This window comes from Coenobita brevimanus, chromosome 54 (genome assembly GCF_032717465.1).
Source record: "Coenobita brevimanus isolate Jiangsu-jjx chromosome 54, ASM3271746v2, whole genome shotgun sequence".
In the NCBI taxonomy this organism is placed as follows: domain Eukaryota; kingdom Metazoa; phylum Arthropoda; class Malacostraca; order Decapoda; family Coenobitidae; genus Coenobita; species Coenobita brevimanus.
The window spans coordinates 29,855,380-29,878,386 of record NC_137007.1 but is presented as its reverse complement, the minus strand read 5'-3'; the positions used below and the strand labels follow the sequence as shown (position 1 = coordinate 29,878,386).

General features: G+C 39.8%; 2 protein-coding genes across 2 annotated transcripts in view; one reads left to right on the top strand and one right to left on the bottom strand.

Annotated features, from left to right (window-relative positions):
- Positions 1-9,059, bottom strand: part of Strump (WASH complex subunit strump) — a 34,666-nt gene extending 25,607 nt beyond the window's left edge. The window contains exons 1-2 of the mRNA XM_080273304.1: positions 8,997-9,059; positions 16-162 (exon numbers count right to left, since the gene is read on the bottom strand). Of these exons, the coding sequence (XP_080129430.1) occupies positions 16-134 (119 nt within the window). The 5' untranslated portion in view covers positions 135-162; positions 8,997-9,059. The remainder of the gene's footprint in view (positions 1-15; positions 163-8,996) is intronic.
- Positions 9,060-9,702: 643 nt separating this feature from the next.
- Positions 9,703-20,110, top strand: LOC145400938 (uncharacterized protein CG1161). Its single transcript, XM_080273303.1, has 4 exons — positions 9,703-9,776; positions 10,114-10,223; positions 16,807-16,921; positions 18,445-20,110. Exons 1-4 carry the CDS (start codon positions 9,717-9,719, stop codon positions 18,736-18,738), a joined length of 579 nt encoding a protein of 192 aa, XP_080129429.1. The 5' UTR covers positions 9,703-9,716; the 3' UTR covers positions 18,739-20,110.
- The last annotated feature ends 2,897 nt before the right edge of the window (positions 20,111-23,007 follow it).

Sequence of the window (23,007 nt, the reverse complement as noted above, 5' to 3'; positions counted from 1 at the left end):
TAAAAACAAAATTACCTGAATACTTGAGGGACAAAATCTGAGAGCCGCATGAGCTCTGCGATAATGGCATTCCCCCGTGCCACCAGACGGAGCAGGGACTGACCACATACATTGTTCTCTGCCAGCAGGTCCATTTAGATGCACAATATCATTCTCACTTTTCTGAAACAACAATTAACCCAGTGACCCCAAAGATGTTTTTCTCATTTATTCTTGCCATCTCCTGACAATTTTATGCAGGTCAGGAGAGACTTTTGCAACCAAAGAGGTCAGGTATAGCCTTACAAATCCCTTCGATGTGAGAATCCTTTCCTAAGCTGAAGTAAATCATCTAGTACTGGCAAAGAATAAATTAAAAAGGACATCACCCAGATTCCAAGGGTTTAGGTCATGACTTCATTCCAAGTGTACAAAACATGCATTCCTGTATTACCCTTGCTAGATGTAAGAGTCCAAGGCAAAGCTACTATAGCCCTAAACACTGAGCTTGTCAATTTGATGATTTTTCTTTATATATATATACTGTATATATATATATATATATATATATATATATATATATATATATATATATATATATATATATATATATATATGCTCATCACAACTATTATAAACATTAATTTGGTCTTTGTAAACAATCTTTTGATTTTTTCAGCTCTCACTCCCCTACGCTATTCCACGATGAAAATTTTGGGTCCTTCTGATGACCAAGGACCGGACAAAAGACATGGTAATCGGAACATGGAATGTAAGGGGAGCAAATGATGAGGTGAAAGAGAGAGAGATTGTCCAGGTGCTTGAGGGTGTGAAAGTTGATGTATGCGGAATAACTGAAACGAAATGGAGAGATGAGAGTGTGAGAGAATGGGAGTATGGATGGGGTATATGTGCAGGAGTAGGTGAGAATGAGAGGGCAAAAGAAGGAGTATGTATAGTTGTGGGTAAAAGATGGAAGAAGAGCATAAGAGAGTATGGATCAGTTGGGTCAAGGATTGTGTGGGTAAGATTGAAAGTTGGAATACAAATGTGGGCGATTGTGTGTGTGTATGTGCCAACGCAAGATCATGCAAGCAGAATGAGAGAAGAGTTCTGGACAGATGTGGATGTGTGCATGGAAAAGTTTGGAAGGAATGAGAGAGTGTTGTTGATCGGTAATATGAATGGTAAAGTAGGGAATGTGAAGGTGGATGGAATAGTTGGTGAGTGGGGTGTGCATGCTGAGATAGATGAGAATGGCTGTGCATTAGTGGACATTTGTGCTGGGAGGGGGTTGGTGATAGCCAAAACCCCCTTCAGGCACAAAATGATCCACAGGTATACATGGCGAGTGATGAGAAGGGTGGGTGGTGAACTGAATGAAAGGAAGGCAATGATTGATTATGTGTGTGTGGATGAAAGGATGCGAAAATGTGTAATGGATGCAAGGGCTTATAGAGGTTGGAGGAGTGGACTTTCTGACCACTACTTGGTGGTGGCCAGAATCAAGGTCCAATTAGGATGGAGAAATGGAAGAAGGGAAGGACCGGAAGAAGGAGTACAGGTATTTGTAAGGAGAGTGGAAAGGTTACAAGAGGATGAGAAAAAAGCAGAGTTTAAGAGAGAAGTGGAGGAACGATTGGGCAAATATGAATTGGAGCAGATGGGGGACGTGGAAGGTGTGTGCAGAATATTTACAGAAGAAATATGTGCAGCATGTGATGTGGTGTGTGGGACGAAGAGAAGACGGAGGGGTGTGCAAGGAACAGCGTGGTGGAATGAAGGGGTGAGTCAGGCTGTGGCACAAAAGAAGAAAGCAAACAATGAATGGATGAGAAATAGGGGCGTGGAAGAAGTTGAGAGGCGGAAGAGAGAGTTATATGTAGAAAGAGAGAGGTGAAAAGATTAGTAAGAGAGAGTAAGAAGAGAGTGGATGAGGAATTTGGAAGGAACTTGAGTGTAAAGTGGAGGGACTGTGAGAAAATGTTCTGGAAAGAGGTGAAAAGAGTAAGACAGGGTGGAAGTGAAGTTAGCAGGGGAGTGAAAGATAAAAATGGTAGATTACTAGTGGAGAAGGGAGAAAAAGTGAGCAGATGGAGAGAACACTTTAAGGAATTGTTGAGCATAGAGGATGGAAGTAATGCGAGTATAAGTAGCTGGGGAATGGCTGGGAAAAGAAGGGAGGTGAGAAGACAGGAAGAAATCAGTAGGATAGAGGTTGTGGATGGAATGAAGAAGGTTAAATTGGGGAAAGCCCCAGGAATTGATGGAGTGTGTGGTGAAATGCTGAAGTATGGGGGAGAGACAGTAGTAGAATGGATGTGGAAAATGTGCAGATTGGCCTGGGAGGAAGGTAGAGTCCTGGAGGATTGGAAGTCAGATATAATTATTCCCTTGTACAAAGGAAAAGGGGAAAAAGAAGTGTGTGGTAATCATAGGGGCATTTGTCTTCTTAGTATAACAGGAAAAATGTATGGTAGGATACTTATTGACAGAGTTAGAGAAAGAACAGAGGAATTAGTTGCAGAAGAACAGGGAGGCTTTAGGAACGGAAGAGGTTGTGTAGATCAGATATTCATTCTTAGATCTTTAGTGGAAAAGTTTCTAGAGAAGGGAAAGAAGTTGTATGTGACTTTCATGGATTTGGAGAAAGCATATGACAGGGTGGTTAGACAAGGATTGTGGAAAGTATTAAGAATATATGGAGTAGATAGGAAGTTGTTGAATGCTGTGAAGAGTATGTATGATGGTGCTAAGGCTGCAGTGTGTGTGGATGGTGAACTAAGTGAATTTTTCTCTTTGAAAGTTGGGTTGAAACAGGGATGTGTCGTCTCCATGGTTGTTCAATCTGTACATGGATGGGGTAATAAAAGAGGTACAAGGTAGAGTAGTGGATGTTGGAGTGGCCCTGGTGAGAGTGGGTAGTGTTTGGAAACTCCCTGTACTGTTCTTTGCAGATGATACTGTGTTGTTGAGTAAAGACAAAGGAGAGCTGCAAAGCTTGGTGGATGAGTTTGGGAGAGTGTGTAATAAACGGAATTTAAAGGTGAATGTAGGGAAGAGTAAAATGATGGTCTTTGAGAGAGGTGAAGTCAGTGAATGTACAGCGAGGTTGGATGGTGAGGAATTGGAAAATGTGAGTACGTTTAAGTACTTGGGTAGTGTGATGAGTAAGGATGGAGGTTTGGAGGGTGAAGTGCTTGTAAGGGTACAGCAGGGAAGAAAGGTTGCTGGTTCCTTGAAAGCAGTGATAAGAAGCAGGGAAGTGAGCATGGTAGTGAAAAAGTTACTACATGACAGTATTGTGATACCAACTCTAACATATGGAAGTGAAGCTTGGACGTTGCCGGAAGGACACAAGTCAAGAGTGAGAGCAGTGGAAATGAGTTATTTAAGAGGAGCCTGTGGAGTTACATGGAGAGACAGGTTGACAAATGAGGATATAAAGGAGCGTTGTGGTGTGGATGTGGATGTGATAGGAAGCATTAGGAGGAATACACTGAGGTGGTTTGGCCATGTGGAGAGGATGGAGGGTGAAATACTGACGAGGAGAGTGTATGTGAGTGAGGTGGAGGGGGGAAGAGGGAGGGGGGAGGCCAAGGATGAGATGGAGGGATGGGGTGGAGAGGTATTTGAGAGATGGGGGTGTGAGCTGGGAGCAGGGCAGTGAAATGGCAGGGGGACAGGGCAACGTGGAGGTGATTTGTTTGTGGCCACTCCGAACGGGATTGAGGCGTCTGGTAATAGATAGATAGACATATATCTATATCTATATCTATATCCATCCATCAACCGATCCTTCATTACCCCACGAGGAGCATAGGAGCCCGGGGCTAGGCAGTTGGTCTCGACATTTAAGATGAGAGTGACCAGCCTCACTCATCCCTGGGTGGCATTACATGAGCAATCAACCCCAGCTATCCCTTGGATATAAACCTTCACTGGCTCAATCCGATTGGAGCAGAATAATTACCCACTAAACCACCAGGTGCCAAAATTTGGCTATATGGTTTCCACCCAGCATAGTAAATGGTTTCCTGTACTGTATCTATCTATCTATCTACCTATCTATCTATATCTATCTATCTATCTATCTATCTATTATCCAATCCTACATTGCCCCATGAGGAGCGTAGGAGCCCGGGGCTAGGCAGTTGGTCGCGACATTTAAGATGAGAGTGACCAGCCTCACTCATCCCTGAGTGGCATTACATGAGCAATCAACCCCAACCACCCCTTGGATATAAACCTTCACCTGCTCAATCCAATTGGAGGGCAATAATTACCCACTAAACCACCAGGCGCCAAAATTTGGTTATATGGTTACCACCCAGCATAGTAAATGGTTTCCTGGTGTACAGGAAACCATTTGGCTTGTCACTCAGTACAGAGTCACCCACAGGCAGAAGGAAGAGGATAGAATGAAGGAAGGAAAGACAGAAGAGGGAGTGTAAAGATACCCGTAGGCAGAAGGACAAGGATAGAATGAAGGAACATAAGACAGAACAGGATGGAAGGAAAGAAGGATGGAGTAGAGGAGAGGGCAGACACCTGACAGCAGCACTACATCGAGTGAGTGGATGGTGAGCGCCTCCACCTACCATTAATATATATGTATATATGTATATATATATATTCTTCCTATCTCCAGATGATATTATTCATCTTAAGATTGAAATTTCAAAGTGAAGGGGTTAGATACTCCCTGTAATACTCTTTCAGTAACCTAATACAGTATCTCTACCTAAGTTGCAAAAGCTCTTGACAGCAACAGCAAGATTTAATAAGATAAAGTACAGTACTGTACTGAATATGTCACATGACTGAAGGGGTTATGTCTAAGTGACTAACCAACCTCCTCACTGGTAGTACATGATAAATCAATTCTAGCAGGTTCTTGGGGAATCAAATCAATGGGTGCAACACAACCGACATTATTCTATTAATACAAGCAGTCTAAACCTCGGATGAATCTCACTATTTCCAACAACAAAATTCATACTGTAAAAACAAGACATGGGTAGACAAATAAAGCTCTAAATCACACAAATTAGCTGGTAATCCTTAAGAAAACATAAGACCACCTTATTTTGCAATTTTCTTCTGTCTTTTTCTTTAGCCCTTCATGAGATTCTGAGTATTTTCTTATGCATTTCAAGTACTGATGTTTTTCAGTTCTTTTATAATGGTGAAAAGTGTTTAAAAGCAGTGTTTGTTTACAATCCTTAATGTTATGAACATCGGAGATAGGGTTGCGAGAGACAGACAAGGTCACAGAATGTGACCTCAGGAACAAGGGATTGAATATGGAGGTTGCCAGAAACTGAGCATCATGGACAGCTGCCATCAGGTGACCAAGACCGATGCATGTATAGCCTACATGTTGGAGTCTTTATAAGCGATAAACAATATGAATGGTGCTGAAGAAACACAGATGCTATCTCAAGGTGCGCAATGACAGATGGATGCCATCTTAAGGTGCACAAAGACAGACAGTCACCATCATAAGGTGAGCAGAGACAGACGAACACCATCTTAAGGTGTGTGATGAAAGATGGATGCCATTGTATAATGCCACTGTCAAACGAAATTACCCATACCAGTGCCTATTTATCCAAACCTAAATGTTTGTAACAACCCAACCTTATTTATCCTAACCTAACCTAACCTATGCTAACCTAACCAAACTTATTCTAACCAAATTTATTTCTTACGTAATCATATTTTCCTTGTTTACCGATCAATCCTTTTATACTTGAAAATGTATTTCTGTACACCTTTACAAACTCAATGAATCAATAAAGAAGTAGGTTAAGAAAAATAATAATTTTCAAGAGGTTGTCCTATTACCCTTAAGAGTTATCAATTACTATGGGTTTTAGAGGCAGTGGAACACTGGTTTACGGCAATAACTTGTTATCAAAACGTTAGATTACGATGATATTTTACTAGGGTATGTTTCACCATATGTGCTCCTTACGTGTCAACAAGTGGGTTGGTGGAGGGTTAGTGCCCCTCCCCGTAAAACAACTAACTCAAAGTTAAATGGGCACCCCTTACGCGATTATGGCGTCTGGCAATAGATAGATAGATAGATGTTTCAGACCCCGACCTACCTGGCATCAGTATGGATTATTACCAACTGTGGAGACTTAAGGCACTTATAAGAGCAAAATAAGCATGCGAGGCAACAGAATGAGCCATCGCTCGTGCGAGGCTAGTGTGACATATAGTTATGACATTATTTAGGCACTGCCCACCCAGATACTCCAAATATTACGATACTAGTAAGGCAAGACTCTGTCCGAAAACGTCAATTCATGGCCTTGGTTATAAGTCACAATGACTTGAGCAGAAAATGAATCAAGGTATGGAAATGATGCATTGCTTTGGAGTGAAAATGAAATGCCATAGCAACGCCAAAAATACAAGGATACGAACACTCATTCGTAAAATACAACCATTATGAATTTTTGAGTATCCAGTCCCTGGGCGAGGTAACCATGTAAACACTGACTCTTCTTGACAATTTATATTCAGGTAACCTTATTAAACGGGTATCTCCTTACTCTCCACTGAACTATATATTCCACTGTGATGAAAACAGGCAACATGTCATGTGTGCAACATAAGGGTATCATGTTACTTTTATATGACACGTTTCGTCACTTACACATTTGTAATGTTGGAAGTGTACTTCAATCAGGGGATATAGGGAGTTGTACACCTCAAGTGGATGGTATTTCCATATATCATGATATCATCATCATCATCATCATCCGGACCTCCTTTCCCACCCAAGGGCAGGGTGACAATAATTCACATCCCTGCATTGAAAATGATTAACTTCCTTATAGGCCTATACCGTACGAAAATACCAGGCTTATTTTCCATATGTAGGCAACATTTTCCGTCTACCAAGGAAGACAACCACCCATTCCAATATTTCACCCATACGATGATTAGGGGGCGGTGCCTATATGGACAACGTCAAAGCGAAGTCACGATATGAGTGTGGGGGCGGGGCATTTCCATGTTAGCCTTGCTCCAGCAATGGGTAAAACAGTCGCCTCGGATGCTTATTTTCCTCTTATACGTGCCTTAAGTCTCCATGTTTGGTAATAAACCATACTGACGCCAGTTAGGTCGGGGTCTGAAACATACCCTGGTAAAATATTATCATAATCCAATGCTTTGATAAAAAGTTATTGCTGAAAAACACTGTTCCACTGCCTCTGGAATCCACAGTAAACTGCTGCACCAAGTCAATTTTCAGAAAACTACATTTCTCCATTTTGAAACCAAAAATATTTTTTCTCATCAATTTTAGTGTGACTGAATGAAAATGACCTTGATTTTTGTCGGAAATCACTCGTTATGGAGTTGGGCCTACCCAAGTCTGTCTCTGAAAAAAGTGATTTCTGACCAAAACAAGGGTCAAATTCATTCAAATCACCCTAAAATTGACTAGAAAAAATATTTTTGGTTTCGAAATTGAGGATATGGGTTGAACCGTATACCCTAACTAGGGGGGCTTTGCCCCTCCCCAGACCCCCCATACCATTAACCTAGCCTAACATTAACCAAACCCAACCTTCCTTCAAATGTCGGAGGAGGAGGGTGAGGTGACAAAATGGCAATTTTCAAGAAAAGTTCACAAATAATCTGATACACTAAACCCACACGCCCTCCGCTTCTTTGAATTTGCGTAACTCTCAAAATTCTTACAGTACAACAGACGAAGGTTCTGTCTATAATGTATGTCACTTCCACACTTCAGGGAGGAAGGCAGTATACCATGAGTGCGTAGGAAATTCACGCTTTCCTGATTATTCTTAAAAACATGAGTGATGACCTCGTATTCACTCACAGCACACTCAATACAAGTGGAAGCCATCGTGGAACTGACTAAAATAAGGGATGTTTGAAATTTGAAAATCTCCTTACACTATCAATGATCTGACTGGCCTGCCTTTTGGCTAGCTGACATCCAAGCATGCTCTGTAGTGGCATGATGTCATGCCTGGGAGCTCCTATGACAGGGAGAAAGACTGACGGGAAAGTCATGGTAATACTATATAAGATTTTTATGTTATATATACATTTCTGAAAACAAATGCATTGTGGAATAGATTCAGAATAACATGACCTACAACATAGTTGTGTCAGATTTCCTGGATCGAGAAATGTAGTTCTCTGAAAATTGACCCTGCACCATGAATTAGCACAGAATATATAATGTAACAAGTCCTAATACAAGTACTGTGCATTAATAATTTTGGTGGCCTCAAACTGTTCTGGTTCTGAAAAATGCTTGATATCCACTGTAGCTTTACAGATATATAATAGATGCTGAAACAAAATGGTACCAGCTTCGAGATTAATTTAAACACTTAGCTTAACACAAGGGTAATATCAATGCCACAAATGCTCTCCAGCCCTGCACAGCACACACAAGCATCGTAAAAATATGGCCAAATAAAGGGTATTTATTTCCATTAATGTCGTTACTTTAGCGGGCAATCTTACCAAACCATGTGGATTTGTGCTATCATATAGTGTATGCCTGTATGTGTTTTTTTGTGTGCTAATGAATATTACTGAATCTTGCTCAACATACTGAAAGGTGGAGTTCGTTTCCTAACTTCCCAACTGGATGCTAGGTTAGGTCAGGTTAGGCTGGGTTGGGTTGGGATAGGTTGGGTTAGGTTAGGGTAGATTAAATTATTAGGTACAGTTAAGCTTGGTTAGGTTAGGTTTAGTTAAACACTTAGATTAGGCCCCAGACTGTCATACCGGTAGTCATATTATAGTTATTATTCATTTACACAACAAATGAGATCTCAAAACACTCAAACTAAAAGAAAAAAAAAAAAAACTATCAAATGGAAGAAAAAACACCAAAAAATTGGAAAAGGCAAAAATAAAGGAAATATTTACCAAATAAAGAATACATAAGCCCTCATACCATATCAAGACCTTCCAAATATATACGTATCAATTACTACTTATTCTACCGGAAAAAATACGATGAATGAAGCAGCGACCTCTCTCCCCAATCCAACCCCTCACTCCAGCACCGCCCACCTCTAGTTAAATCCCCGTCACGTGACGTTTGTTTACAAGAGGTTATTTAAATGAAGAATGAAATGATGTTTGTTTTAACACATTCTTGACAAAATGTGATGAGTATTTACTCATGATAATAATAATAGTATTAATCCTGTCACTCATTTCATATTATTTTGTTCTTTTTATGTACCCTAATGACAGATCGAGATGAAACCTATCAAGTTAAACTAAAACATACCGCAATACACCTAACATAAGCCAAAAACCCACTATACTGGATCTTGAATTGGGGTAATAACTTTCTTCCAAACCTATTGACTCTTGTTTCTGTCAATATAGCTGATTACGGTCTTTGTTTTTTATACAAAAGTGGAAGAAATAGATTTACTTGTTACCTGACCTTCAAATTTGCTCGCTTATTTTTCCATATTTTTCTTTCACATCAGGCATATTTTCTTTCCAAATCATAATTTTCATTCAAATACAGGTATGTTATTAATTCTTGCGTAATGAATAAACATTATTTTAGATATGGTATGTGTGTTTTAGCTATATCATTTCGATAATCTGACAGATTTGAGTTACTTGGGGTTGGTGTTAGTTTGGGTGTGCTGTTGTTTTGAGCTCGGTGTTACGTTGAGGTGTAATGGTGGATAGCAAACAGGATGGATCGTAGTATTATATATTTATCGGCTTTTCTGGCATTTTGTGTTATTTCTGTGAAGGCATGTATAAATTTTCGTAAATTTTAGGTCATTCCTGTGTTCTTTTGAAGCTGTCTAGAGGCGAAATAAGTGCGCAGACTGTCCCGTGAGAGCTTAAGTAGTGGATAACGATCTGTATGGTTCATTCCTTGCGTTTTTTTATTTTTTTATTGCAGCTTTGTGCATTCCATATTCAGTGATTAATAATATAAATACGAGAAGGTTGGCCGTAGTTCGTGAATGGCAATATATTTTCCTGAACCCATAGCATTTCAGTATAGTAGGTAAATCATAACCTTGCTTGCACCAGAATGCTCCTGTGTACTGGATGTATTACTGTTATTTAATGGTATTTCAGGGCCAGTATGAGGATCGGCGGTGTATCTGCATCTGCCCTGACCCCTCTGTTGTCAATGGCACCAAGAGTAACCGAATGGTGTACAAAGATGCTGTTGCTCCAAGCAAATGGTGAGGCGTGAAGAGTTTTTGATCTTTTCTTTCTTTTTCATTTTTTTTCTTTTGCTACAAATGCAGCTGTAGGAGTATAGCCTGCTGAAAGTCACAGGAGTGTAGTACATAATAAGTACTGTACCGGTACTGTACTTTGATTAATTTTCAATACTTTACATCAACCATTTATCTCAAGTGACTTTGTTATTGTAGATAGTACAGACATATATCAGCATTTCTCTTATCAGTACAGTAATTGCTTATGTAACACAATTCATGCCCAGAGAAATTACCATGTTAAGTGAAAAACACTGTAAGAGAGAGTTTTGTTTAGTAATTTCATTTTCTTTTCTCCACCCTATATATATATATATATATATATATATATATATATATATATATATATATATGTTAATTCCTTGGGTTCATGATATCCTTAATACTGTATATATACAGTATATATATATATATATATATATATATATATATATATATATATATATATATATAGTGTATATATATATATATACTGTATATATATATATAATGCATTTTAATACTGGCATACATCTTCTGCAGTCATTATTTCCTCCGATCCGATCCAATGATTTTTCGGGGATATGCCTTTGTAACGGCTCCCCTCTTCTTCTTTAATCTGTGGCTGGTTCTTGTTCGCTTTTCAATTTCTTCTCTCGCTTTTTCCATGTCGCATATATGTACTCTTTTACCTCTTGTATCTTTTTCATGTTTTCATATTCAAATAAGTCTTCCTATTATTCTCTCTTTATTTTCCTCGTATGGCTGATGTAATTTATCGATCATCGTTCTTTCTTCTTTGTATCCTTTGCAAAATAGTAGAAACTGTTCCAGGTCTTCATTACACATAGGGCATCTTGTATTACCCTCTTGGTGTCTGTTTTCTGCTCTTAACTGCAAGCTGTTCGTTCTTGCCCTGCATAATATCACTGATTCTGGCCTGTTGTCATATATATCTTCTGTTTTCCCCATCTGCTTCTTCCACTGCCTATATACCTTCAAGCATGATCTTTCTTCTGCTTCTTTTCTCCACCGTTCTAGGTCTTGTTCTTCCACTTTTTTGTTCAGTTTCTCTTTACTTCGATTAATCTGTGTTCATTGATTTTTATTCTTTTCATTAAAATCCTGCTATTTTTTGCCCAGGTATCAGTTCCTCCTTCCAGTGTTTCTCTCATGATCTCCACTAGTTCATTTCATCCTCCTTTTAACCCGCCCCGTCCCGGCAACTTTTCGACCACTGGTACCCCCCAATCCCGGGCAATTTTCGACCTTTTTTTTTTTTTTGCTTAAACTTTCGCTTTTGGTCAGAAACAATGGCCGGTGGCAAAGAAAGTGGTCCCTGGGGTCCCTAATTAGCTTAACCAGGTATGCGATGGTCCCACCTGGCCCCGTGTTCTCCCTATGCGGTGTGAGCATCAAACGTTTTCTATGGTATTATAAGTTTGGGAAACCAATGAAAGTAAGTAGAAATGAATTTATTACAAACATAAAAACATGTGATAAAAGAGTATATTGGATTTTATACAAAAATAGAGCAGAAATAACCATTGTACCATCGTGAGAAACGAGCAAAATCGGCCAACTTGGTTCCCATGAATCGCTAACATTCTAAAATCATGATACATATAATTTTTTTTTACTTACATAATACTTCTACAATAACATTATACCATTTTACAATATATTGAACTGTTTTTACGTATTCACAGGCCTTTTGATAACATTTAGCGTAATGCTAGCGCTAAATTACGTAGTGAGTGAACTCGCTGTGACTGATGTTTCAACTCGTATTGTGCTTTTTCTACTAACATAATACCTTTCTAATATTATTATACACTTTTCAACTTTATATAACTGTTTTGAGATTATTTCAGGCCTTACGTAAATATATAGCGTAATATTAGCGCATAGTAACACACACGGTGAAGTCGCTATGACAACTAATTCAACTTACAACCTATTTTTTTACTTATATAATTATTCTACACTAACATTGCACATGTGAACACTTGATATAATTGATATTACATCATTTCTGAACGTACGATGGAACTTAGCGTCATATTTGCGCGTACTTACACAGGGAGTGTTATCGCGATATCATTTGTTTCATCTTACACAAGTAATCAACTTATAAAATACCTTACTACTAACATTACAACATCATCCACTGTATATAATTCCTATCACATACTTACTGACCAGAATGTGGGTGTACTCGTGACATCAATTATGACAACTTACAGTAATGTTCAACTTATAATGCTTTTATTCATGCTAACATTACACCCGTTTCCACTTTATTTCCTTGCTATCACATATTTACTGACCAGATTTACACAGTGGGTGTAGTTTTGATAACAATTCTTTCCACTTACACTAATTCTCATCTTATACATTACTTTTCTGAAAAAATAACACCCGTTTCAACTTTATATTTGACTTAGCACCTACTGACTGGCCTTACCATTATCATGAGCTGCCATTTCGCCTTCCCACACAGTTTCAGAAGTGTACGAGATTATGATATTCCTTGAAACAAGGCTGAAGGCACAACGCAACATTGCACTCGACACACTCGTATCTTGTGTCTTTTCTCTGCGTTGATGGTCTGACTGTCGAGTGCTTACATACATGGCAGCGACGCTGGGGTTTACGACGGTTTGGTTCGGAAGGGATTGCGCTGGGGTAGTGGCGGGCTGCAAGACGTAGGGGAGTCTGAGCAGCACGGGGGCGCGGGGGCGGTGTGGGGGTCTTTCCTGGGCATGCTTGGCGATTATTTCACGTGCCAGCTCCCTCACAAACCCCTCAAAGGTCTCGGATACTCCGGTGGTCATTGCGTGCAGGTAGTGGGCGTTCAGGACCGTGATGTCGAGCAAGTGGAAAAAGAGTTTCTTGTACCACTTCATCGTTGTCCTGGCACAGTCAACACTTGAAATCATCGATCTGACTGATCAACTTGCCTCATGTTCAGATTATAGGCAAGTACAGACTCTGGTTTCCATACGTTGCGCCTCCTCTCGCTACGGTGATCCACGGAGTCTGTGCGGTGCATCAGGGGCTGTGAACAGTTGATAGGAGGCAAACTTCCCTGTTGTGGTTCCACAGGGTGGCAAGGATATTATTGGCCTGGAAGAAAACCACCTCGTTCTTGTCAAGTTTCCTCCCTATCTTGACCATATGGCGACGGTTTCTCTTGACTGTACCACAGACTCCGGTGTCGTGTTGGTGGAGGAACCTAGCGAGAAGAGGGCTAGTGTACCAGTTGTCCAGGTACAAAACATGACCACGATGAAGGTACTCTTCTATCATTGTCTTCACCACGGCCCCAGAGAGTCCTATACTCCGATCTTCTATTATATCTGTCTGTGCGCCCGTGTACAAGACTATGTCTTGCACATAACCGGTCTTACAGTCACACATAACAAAGATCTTGAACCCGAAACGGTGTCTCTTGCTGGGTATATACTGCCTAAAGGAAATATTGCCTCTCCACAACACAAGACTCTCGTCTATGACGAGGTCTCTGTAGGGATAAAATGAGGAGCGGAACATTTCCCGTAAATGATCAAATACCAGCCTAATTCTCCTCATTTTATCGGTGTTATTTGCATTGGCTGGATCATCTGCATCAAAAAAGTGGAGGCGGCCGAGAATAAACTGAAATCTATTACGACCCATCACCTTTCCAAAGAAAGGTGTTAGGATGATTGGGTCCGTTGTCCAATAGGCAGGAATCTGATTTTTCTTCACCACACCCATCAAGATTACCAGGGCCAAAAATAGGAACATCTCTGATATAGTCACGGAAAGTCATACTGTTCTGCATGCTTGCTAGTGGTTCCTAGGCGTTCACTTTCAAGGCGCTGGGATTGTGAAAATATATTTGTCTCTTCTACTATGCGCCCAACAAACGCCTCATCAAAAAACAAATTGAAAAAATCTAAACGTGACGACCCAGCATTTACACCTGGAGCCGTGCAACCTGACCGCCACTCCTCAGTGAACTGGTGAATGATGGGAGTAAAATTACTCCCATCCTCCCAGTTCCACGTGACACCACCGTCTCCAGCCACGTCACCATCGTCCCCTTCGTCGGGGTGGGGTGGTGTGGGTGGTGGGGGTGGTTGGGGAGGTGGAGAGCGGCGCCTCTCATCACTCGCACTTCTCTTCCCTCTCCCTTTTCCTTTACCCTTTCCCTTCCCTTTCTTTCCTTTCCCCACATCCTGGGGCTGTGGGGAGGAAGTTTGGGCATATTCAGGGGCGAAAGAAGTGCTGGGGAGTGACTCAACCTCCTCTCCCCTAGGCCAACGAGCACCACGTGCTCGTGCTGCCTCCCTCCCACCAATGGCCCCTTCACCCCGCACTACCCCCACACCACTCTCACTTTCACCCCAAGCGCTGCCGCCACAACACTTTCCCCCTTTCTCCCAGCAATCCCACCACACCACTTGCTACTTCCCCAGACAAAGTACTTGAACCATACCTTAGGTGTCGTCTCGCCTCCACCTTCTGATCCACGTGGTGATATTTTTTCCTTTCCCAGCCACTCGGCGATATCACGTCCTAGCCCTCCGTCATCCTCATCGTCCTCATCCTCGTCCTGATCAGAATCGTGATGGAGAGATAGCTGTGCACGTGGTTGGGGAGCAGCCTGGCCTTCCCTTGCCTTACGGTATGTCACATACCGCGATTTTCGGGGCGAAGGGACCTCCTCATCACTGCTACTTATTTCTTCCTCTGGCTGGACGTAATCGCGATCCACCACATCATCATCGAGTGGAGAATCACTGTCTCCAGTGAAGGCTTCCAGGACGGATGCAATTTGCTCATCTGAGAGACCTTTCCGCGCCATGTCTGACCTGGGTCACTGCTGGCAGGTGAGTGACCGAGACAAGGGTGAGCGCGGGTCACGCGGGGTCTAGGACGCTGCCCGCCTGGCGGCAGGTAGGGGAGGCTTGGGTACCCGGGCGAAACGAAAATCTCCCGCGAATTTTGAAATTTGTGGAAATTATGAACCTTGCAATTGCAGGACGTTGAAGTACGTCCTCGGGACTGGCTGTGACAAAACGTGAGGACGTGGAAGTACGTCCTCGGGACGGCGCGGGTTAATGTTGACTGAATGTATGCCAACCTTGCCTTTATCACTCTTGTTTCAAACAGTGAAGATCCCACCTCTCCTCTTATTCCTTCCAATGCCATGTTTCTTCTTCCTCCTAATATTGTTCTGTACACACCATTTTCGATTCTTTGTAATTTCTGTAACTCTTCTTTCTTAAAAGCTAATACACTAGCCCCATGCATCAGTGCTGGCACTGCAACACTTTTCCAAAATGTTTTTCCATTCATTATCTTATTGCAGCACTTCATAATGATACTGTAAGTCAGGTTTGCCAGTTTTTGTGCTTTTTTTTTACTAATTCCTGTTTGTGTTCATTGAAACATTTCCGGTTGTTGTTTATTGTTACTCCAAGATATTTAATTTTATCCACCCCTTTTATTCCTTCTATATCTTGTATTTCTTCTCCCACATTAAATGGTATGAAGTTGCTTTTCTCCTTGTTTATTTCCATTCCCCATTTCTTACTTATTTCAGTTAGCTCCCTTACATTTTTTCTTGCATCATCCAAGCTCTAGGATATTTGCAGCCCATCATCTGCGAAGAACAGTGTGTTAATCTTTATTCTCTCATCTTTGTATCCATAGTTAATACCCTCCAGATTGTTTAATATCATGTATGTTATCAGCTTGAATAATGTGGTAGATCCAGTACATCCCTGTCTTATGCCATGTTGTATCTTGATTTCCACCTGTTTTCTTCTGTTATTATTGTTCTGTCCCTCTTGTATACGGTACCTCCTTTATGACTTCAGTCATTTTGCTGTCTGTCTTATAGTGTTTCAGTGCTTCAGTCATTTTATCCCTGCTTACATAGTCATATGCCTTCTTAAAATGTTTGCTGCTACAAACATTTGTTTTTTCTGCGGATGTTTGTTCAATGCAATACTGTAATATATATACCAGTATATATTATCCTCTATCCTTTTTCCTTTTGTGAAACCCGTTTGTTCTTCCTTTTCTTCTTGGTTTCCACTTAAATGGTTATCAATTTTTTCCGTTACTATCTTCATAAAAATTTTGTATGCCAGATTGGTTAACATTATGAGCCTCAGTTTGTTCGCCTCTGGGTTTTTTACTTTGGGTATTATTATCGTTCTTGATTCTGTCCAACTATCTGGGATTTCTCATTTCTCCAAAATGCTGAAGCTGTCCACTAAGTACTCCAAGCATTTGTCACTTCCCAGCATTGCCTTGAATAGTTCTGGCTTTAGTCCATCTGGACCAGCTGCCTTCCCTGCTTTTACTGATTTAATACTATTTCTTATTTCCTTACCCATTCTATTTCCTTTTATAACTAGAGTATTACTGTGCTATATTTAACCTATTGTTTGAGAATTTTCTCTGTCATAATGCTATTAAAGACCATATTTGTATGATACAGTGATTCTCTATAAAACTTGAATGTTAAATGATACTGTTACTTACTTGAACTGTTTGGTTGCAGTGACTGTGACAATGTAGTCCTACCAAAAGTTGGTAATGACATCCGGGGTCGAGAGCGAGAGTTCTGCCCTCGTTGTGAGTGCAAGTACGAGAGCCGCAACAGCACCACCATCAAGGTACCGTACCACATCTCACACACCAGACATTTTTTAAAGTCTATATGTTCGTTGGATATAATCATTGGCTTTTGTTTTAAGAAAGTTTGTGTTGAGCCAGGATTCAGTAAAGTACCATGTACTCAGAGCTGTTTTGATATAAATGATTTTTTTTTTTTTTTTTATAAATACAGTAAAAAAGAAGATAGAGAATATGATGGATGTGTATTGTACAGATGCATCCACTCTGCTTGTCCTGTACTCTTCTTGTTATGATCCTGTATCAAGTCAGGTGCTTGTGAACCACTGCCTTCTGGTACAAGGCAAATGTTGAAAAGTTAAACACAGCGAAGAAGGCCCTTTTGTTGATAATCGCAATAAAAGTGATTGTGTTCAATGTTGACATATGAGCTCAACTCTTCTTTGAATACACAGTAACATGATCCAATCAGATGATTATGATCCAAATTTGACAAAATATAAAAGACAAGTTGGCAGCTTTCATCAGTACTGGTATCTGACACACACAGTGATGCAGCTGCATGAGTAACCTCCCCCATAACAAGGAGTATTAAGTTCTACTTTTGATTTTAAGAAGTTAATGGAAAGCCATTAATGCATCAGGTCTTTTCAAGTTGTATATCTACTTTGGGTAATAGATATATGAGACCAAAATATGGTTTCACTTAACATTGGCAAAGGTTTAGTACAAGAAAATGTCTTCATAAGAGTGAAAAAATTGATTTAAAAAAATTCAATTTAAATTTTAAAAATATTTTTTTTTTATTTTTGAAAAAAAAAAAAAAAAAAAAAACTGCCCTACGTATACTATAGTTAAAACCGTACTCTTCTTTTTAAGGATCTGGCATTCCTTAATTGTATTCCATAATCTGTATGGAGTGTAGGAACCATACTGTATACAATTGTAGGTGAAATGGTTAGATGGTAACTGTCTTCTCATAAAAGCTTATTTTAATTTGTTTATCCTCACCCTGCCCTTGGGTGGGAAGGGAGGTCTGGATGATGATGATGATGATGATGATGATTAATTTATTTAGTGTTACAGAGAGTTAAAGTGGTCATCTCTGGATCAGTGCAGGTATTAGTATCAAGCTTTCATTAATTTCATAATTTTGTTTTCTCTAATAGAGTTTATTTAGGTACCGGTATATGTACTGCACAGAGTTAAGTGGGTCCTAACTTGCTTCTCTCTTCTCTTTATGTGTTGCATGATGCAGTCTGTGTGAAGGGTGGCATCTTTTTTGCTTGAAGTAAAAGTGGTGTATTGTATTTTATCACGTGGTTGAGAGGGCCAAAGGAAGACCGAGAATGAGTTAGAGGGAGAGGTGTATGAACGGGGGTGGTATGAGTTGGAAGGAGGGCAACCAGATGGCAGAGAACAGGGTGGCATGGAAGTGATTTGTTCATGGCCACCATCTCTGGGATTAAGACACCAGGCTTTAGATAGATAGATTGATAAGTAGATAGGTAGATAATTACTAGATAGATAAACAGATAGATTATAATAACCTAAACATTGTCAGGTTGTGGTTATTGTCGTGATCTGGATAATCTCACTGCTGGTGGTGTACATGGGCTTTCTGCTGTGCCTGGACCCACTGCTCAACAAGCGCCGCTCCCAGCCATCCTACCAGGAACACACCAATGAGGAGGAGGACCCTACTAGCAGCGTGGTGGGTGGCCCACCTGGGATGGCCCACCCACTCCCTGTCCGCCACAATGTCCTCAACCGAGTTGGCCACCAGCAGGACAAGTGGAAGCGCCAGGTGCAGGAACAGAGGAGGAATATTTACGACCGTCACACTATGCTCAACTAGGCTCCCTACCTTGTACCTTTGCATGTACGATCACTTGTGCTGCACCAAGTATTAATGTTCCTGTGTCGGTTTGTTTTGTAGGTTCATTCGTCTTTGTTTAGGTTCTTTTTTGCATGATTAACCCCATCATTATGAGAAGTGTCCCCTAAATTGAATGAAATACAGGCATACCCCGTTTTAATTATGTAATTGGTTAGATAAAACCCCATCATTGGGTGGGGTATCGTATATTGGGGTACTTTTAACGTGTAATGTGGAGCATTTACCAGTCTTGGGTTTTCCCCCAAACCAAGCCCAAAACCCACCCAAATGAGCCCCAAAACAACTTTAAAGCCAATCTAAATGGCCTAACAGCTGTCAAGGAAGCTACTCTAAGCTTAACACATGTAAATAACTCACTAAAACCAACAAATAAAATCTGAAAATTTTCAAAAATGTCTGGAAAAAAATCAAGCTTAGTAAACTGTACCCCAAAATGACAATGTTCACCCCACCTATGGCTAAAACACATTAATCTTAGTCTAAACACACTTTATGAATCAACCTAAACACACAGTTTTAGTCTAAAATATCATCAAAATCGGTAAAAAAAATAAAAACCCTTTGTTAAACCGGGTTTTGGCCATCGGTAGGTGGGGTATGGTGGTATTTTTACCCCCATCGTTAAGCCCGGGTATGGCAACTTGGGGTATTGTATATCGAGGTATTACTGTAATCAGTCAGTAGCTAGACTAAAATTAGAAAGATGGCATCTTCCTGAAGGAAGTAAGCCATGCTTTTTTTATGTAGATTCATGTGGGAGGCTTATCTTTAATACGTCAAGTTTCTATAGTGAAGGTTACCTGTAAGGGCTGAATCTGAAAATATTAGTTTCACAGAGTAAAAATAATCAAGAAAGAATTGCTTTAACCTTTTCACAGTAGTGACAATATATATGGTGTATATATATATATATATATATATATATATATATATATATATATATACCGTATATATATATATCGTCATCGTCATCAGCCGTTTGGGTATCCACTGCAGGACCAGCCTATCCCGACCGAAGTCGAGACGATACAGCCAATGTATCTCTACCAAGTGGCTTAGGCTGTCTAGTAGAGATTGTATGTAGAGTGAGAAGTGCTTGTGAGTGTAATTGTAGTGTTGGGGTGGCTTTGGATGTGTGTGTAGTCTGTGAACCAAGTGTAATCGGCCCGTGCAAGCCGATTGGGTGCAAGCATACTTGATAGTATGCAACGCTGGTTCAACCACAGCACCCCTTGTGTCCGCCAATGCAGTACATGTCAGGGTGAACACTCCCAAAATTTATTACCCTGGCGGGGCGCGAACCCTGGTTCACCCGTGTATGAAACGCACACTGTACCACTGTACCACAGAGGCTTTTAAATATATATATATATATATATATATATATTGCTGTCTCCAGATGATTTTACTTGGCTCTGGACAGATTGTCCAGGCTGAGGAGGGATTAGGTAAAGATTTCATACCCTTCATTTATGATGTGCCCTTCTAAGTTGAGTATACTGTAATTGCCTGGCAGTAGCAACAGTAAATCCCTGATGCTTTCATTGGGCTAAACGAGTCAGGACATAAAGGATTTATTTATTTTTTAGATAAGAGTGGAAGTGTTTTGGCGATAAAGTTTATGTAAACCTTTTTATATACCTATGTAGAGCTAGCATTATCATACATACACTATGTAAGTGAATAGAAAAACCCCTTATTGTGGCAGTACTTGTGTATTGATATTATATTTCAGTTACATAACATGCCTTTCAGTTCCTATTATACCAGTATGCATGTACACAATAATTAGTACAGTGCCTGATTTTTTTTTTACAAGTCATAACTTCTTAACATTAATCAGTACACTGCTCTTTTTTTTTTTTTTTTTTTTTTTTTTTTTTTTGATCCTAGCACTTAGATGTGTCGTATACAGTGCATAACAAGAATGGTGATACCAGTTTTCATTTTAATTGATCCTTCTCCACCCACATCACCATGAATTTTTACTGGTCTGTCCTCTTTTGCTTTTCTATTTATAAAGTACATACAGCTACAGTCTTATGTATCTCCATTCATACTACAGTAGTATTTCTTCCTGCTTCTGTTAGCAGTTAGCTATTAATTTACTGTATATAGCCATGCAAGGTTAATTATTTATCTGTATTATTGATAAGACCTACCTGCCTTATGTAGCTGTGCATGTTGGTATATATTTGCATTACTGACAAGTCCTTCCTACTTAAGTCATATTATCTTTACCTTGATGTTGTATGGTTGGCTGTCAGGCTAATCTTGTTTTGTGGCTAGAATTGGATGATGGCTGGATATGTGGATCTGTAATTAAGACACCTCTTCTCAGCACAGTATGTTCACATAAATTGTTTTCTGGACAAACCACCAGTTTGTGTTCCATTACTGTGATTACTGTTACGTTTATTCATCAGCATTTGTGAAATAATGTTGGAGCAAATAGAGAAGAGAAAAAAGACAGTGTAGCTATACATTTTAATACAGTGGATAGCAAGAGAGGAGATAGGCCTAGAATTAGGGGAGTGGTGAAATGAGTATGCTGTTGATAAAATATGGTAGAGTGAGGTGGTGCATTTTGGCCATGGTAAGGAAAGAGATGAAAGTACTTTTGCTATGGCCATTTTGCATGAACTGATAAATGAAGCATTTGGTAGTAGATGAATGGGTAGTGGGAATGTAGATAAATGGTTTTGTTTATGGTTTGTATAGTCTGTCATCAAGGATATTATTTAGATTCATGATTTTCTTTTGATATATTTGTTCTTGCAATTATTTGTTCATGTCATTAGCATTTCTTGCAATACTTTACATCTTTTTCCTTAAATTTTTTTTTAGATATTTTACAATATTTTTTCTAGTGTAGTTGCTAATCTCTTATTAAAGTTAGGACCATTTCCTTCTTAGATATCAAAACGTTTTCATATTCTTCATGGTATTTCAGATATTTATATATTCTTTGCATCTGATGCCTTTATTCTCAATTATGTTGTTTAAATTATTGTTCAATTTTTCTTGGCTGTTATATGCAGTACTGTTTTTCAACTGCTTTGCTACATTCACAGAGGATTATGTGTTATTTCAGTATTGCCATTGTAATTGTCTTGGTAGGTGCTTCTTATCTTCATAATCCTTCAGAGACTTTTCTGCCTTGCTGTATTTCAGTTGTAATAAGCTTACTTACTTGATGTGTACAATATATATGGTGATTTGAGATTGTACTGTACTCTATCTGGTTATTGTTTTTATGTAAAGCACTCATAACTGCTTGTTAGATATATACCGTATGGTATTTAAGTTATTGGTGTGAGGTATAGGGACAGAATTAGGGTGCACTGTAAAAGAGGAATGAAAGTGTGTCTTGGGAGAAGGAACTTCTTTTTTTTCTCTCTCTCTCTCTCCAGGCTCATTTAGATATGAACCTGGTGGACTGCTGGCTGTAATTGCCCTTCTGCTGCAATATATCATCCCCTTTTTGGGAGATAGGGAGATAATTAAGAGATGTTCGTGTACAGTATCAGTGCTAGTGCATGAAGATGTCCTCCAGATAGAAGCACTTGAAAGACCTTTTGTCAGTCGCCCATCACAGGATGCAGTGTCAGGTATTAGATATTGTAGTGATATTTATTTAGTTTCTGTTTCAGCACTGTGTATCTTCGTATATTGTCGTGGTAATTATATCAGCCGAAGCCTAGTACTCATGTATATATGGTATGGGGAGTTCTTGAATGTGACTTCTTAATTCCTGTTGGAATATGAAATCAGGAGGTGGCAGCCAGTGATTCAGCCTTCCTGCCCTTTTCCTTCTTGTGTTAGTAGTGTTGATGCTACTTGCATCACATATGTTGGGCACTGGAATTATCACATCCCATGTCAGGAACAAGAGAAGGGATCACAGTTACCCTGTATGTCACACTGAGAAACCAGGGTCAGTATATTTGCTCCTCTTTCTCCAGGGACTGTTGGGTACAAAATTAATAAACAGAATGTGGTCATACATTTCTTCAACAATACTTTATATCTTCTGCTGATAAGATCGAGAGTTACTTATATACCATCACATCAAGCAGATTATATTTGGTGCGATATTCATAGTATTTTGACTTGAGAACCTTCTGTAAATGTGTGGAGATATTTGTGTATGAGCATGCTTGCATGGTTAATTTTGTGTGTGTGTGTGTGTGTGTGTGTGTGTGTGTGTGTGTGTGTGTGTGTGTG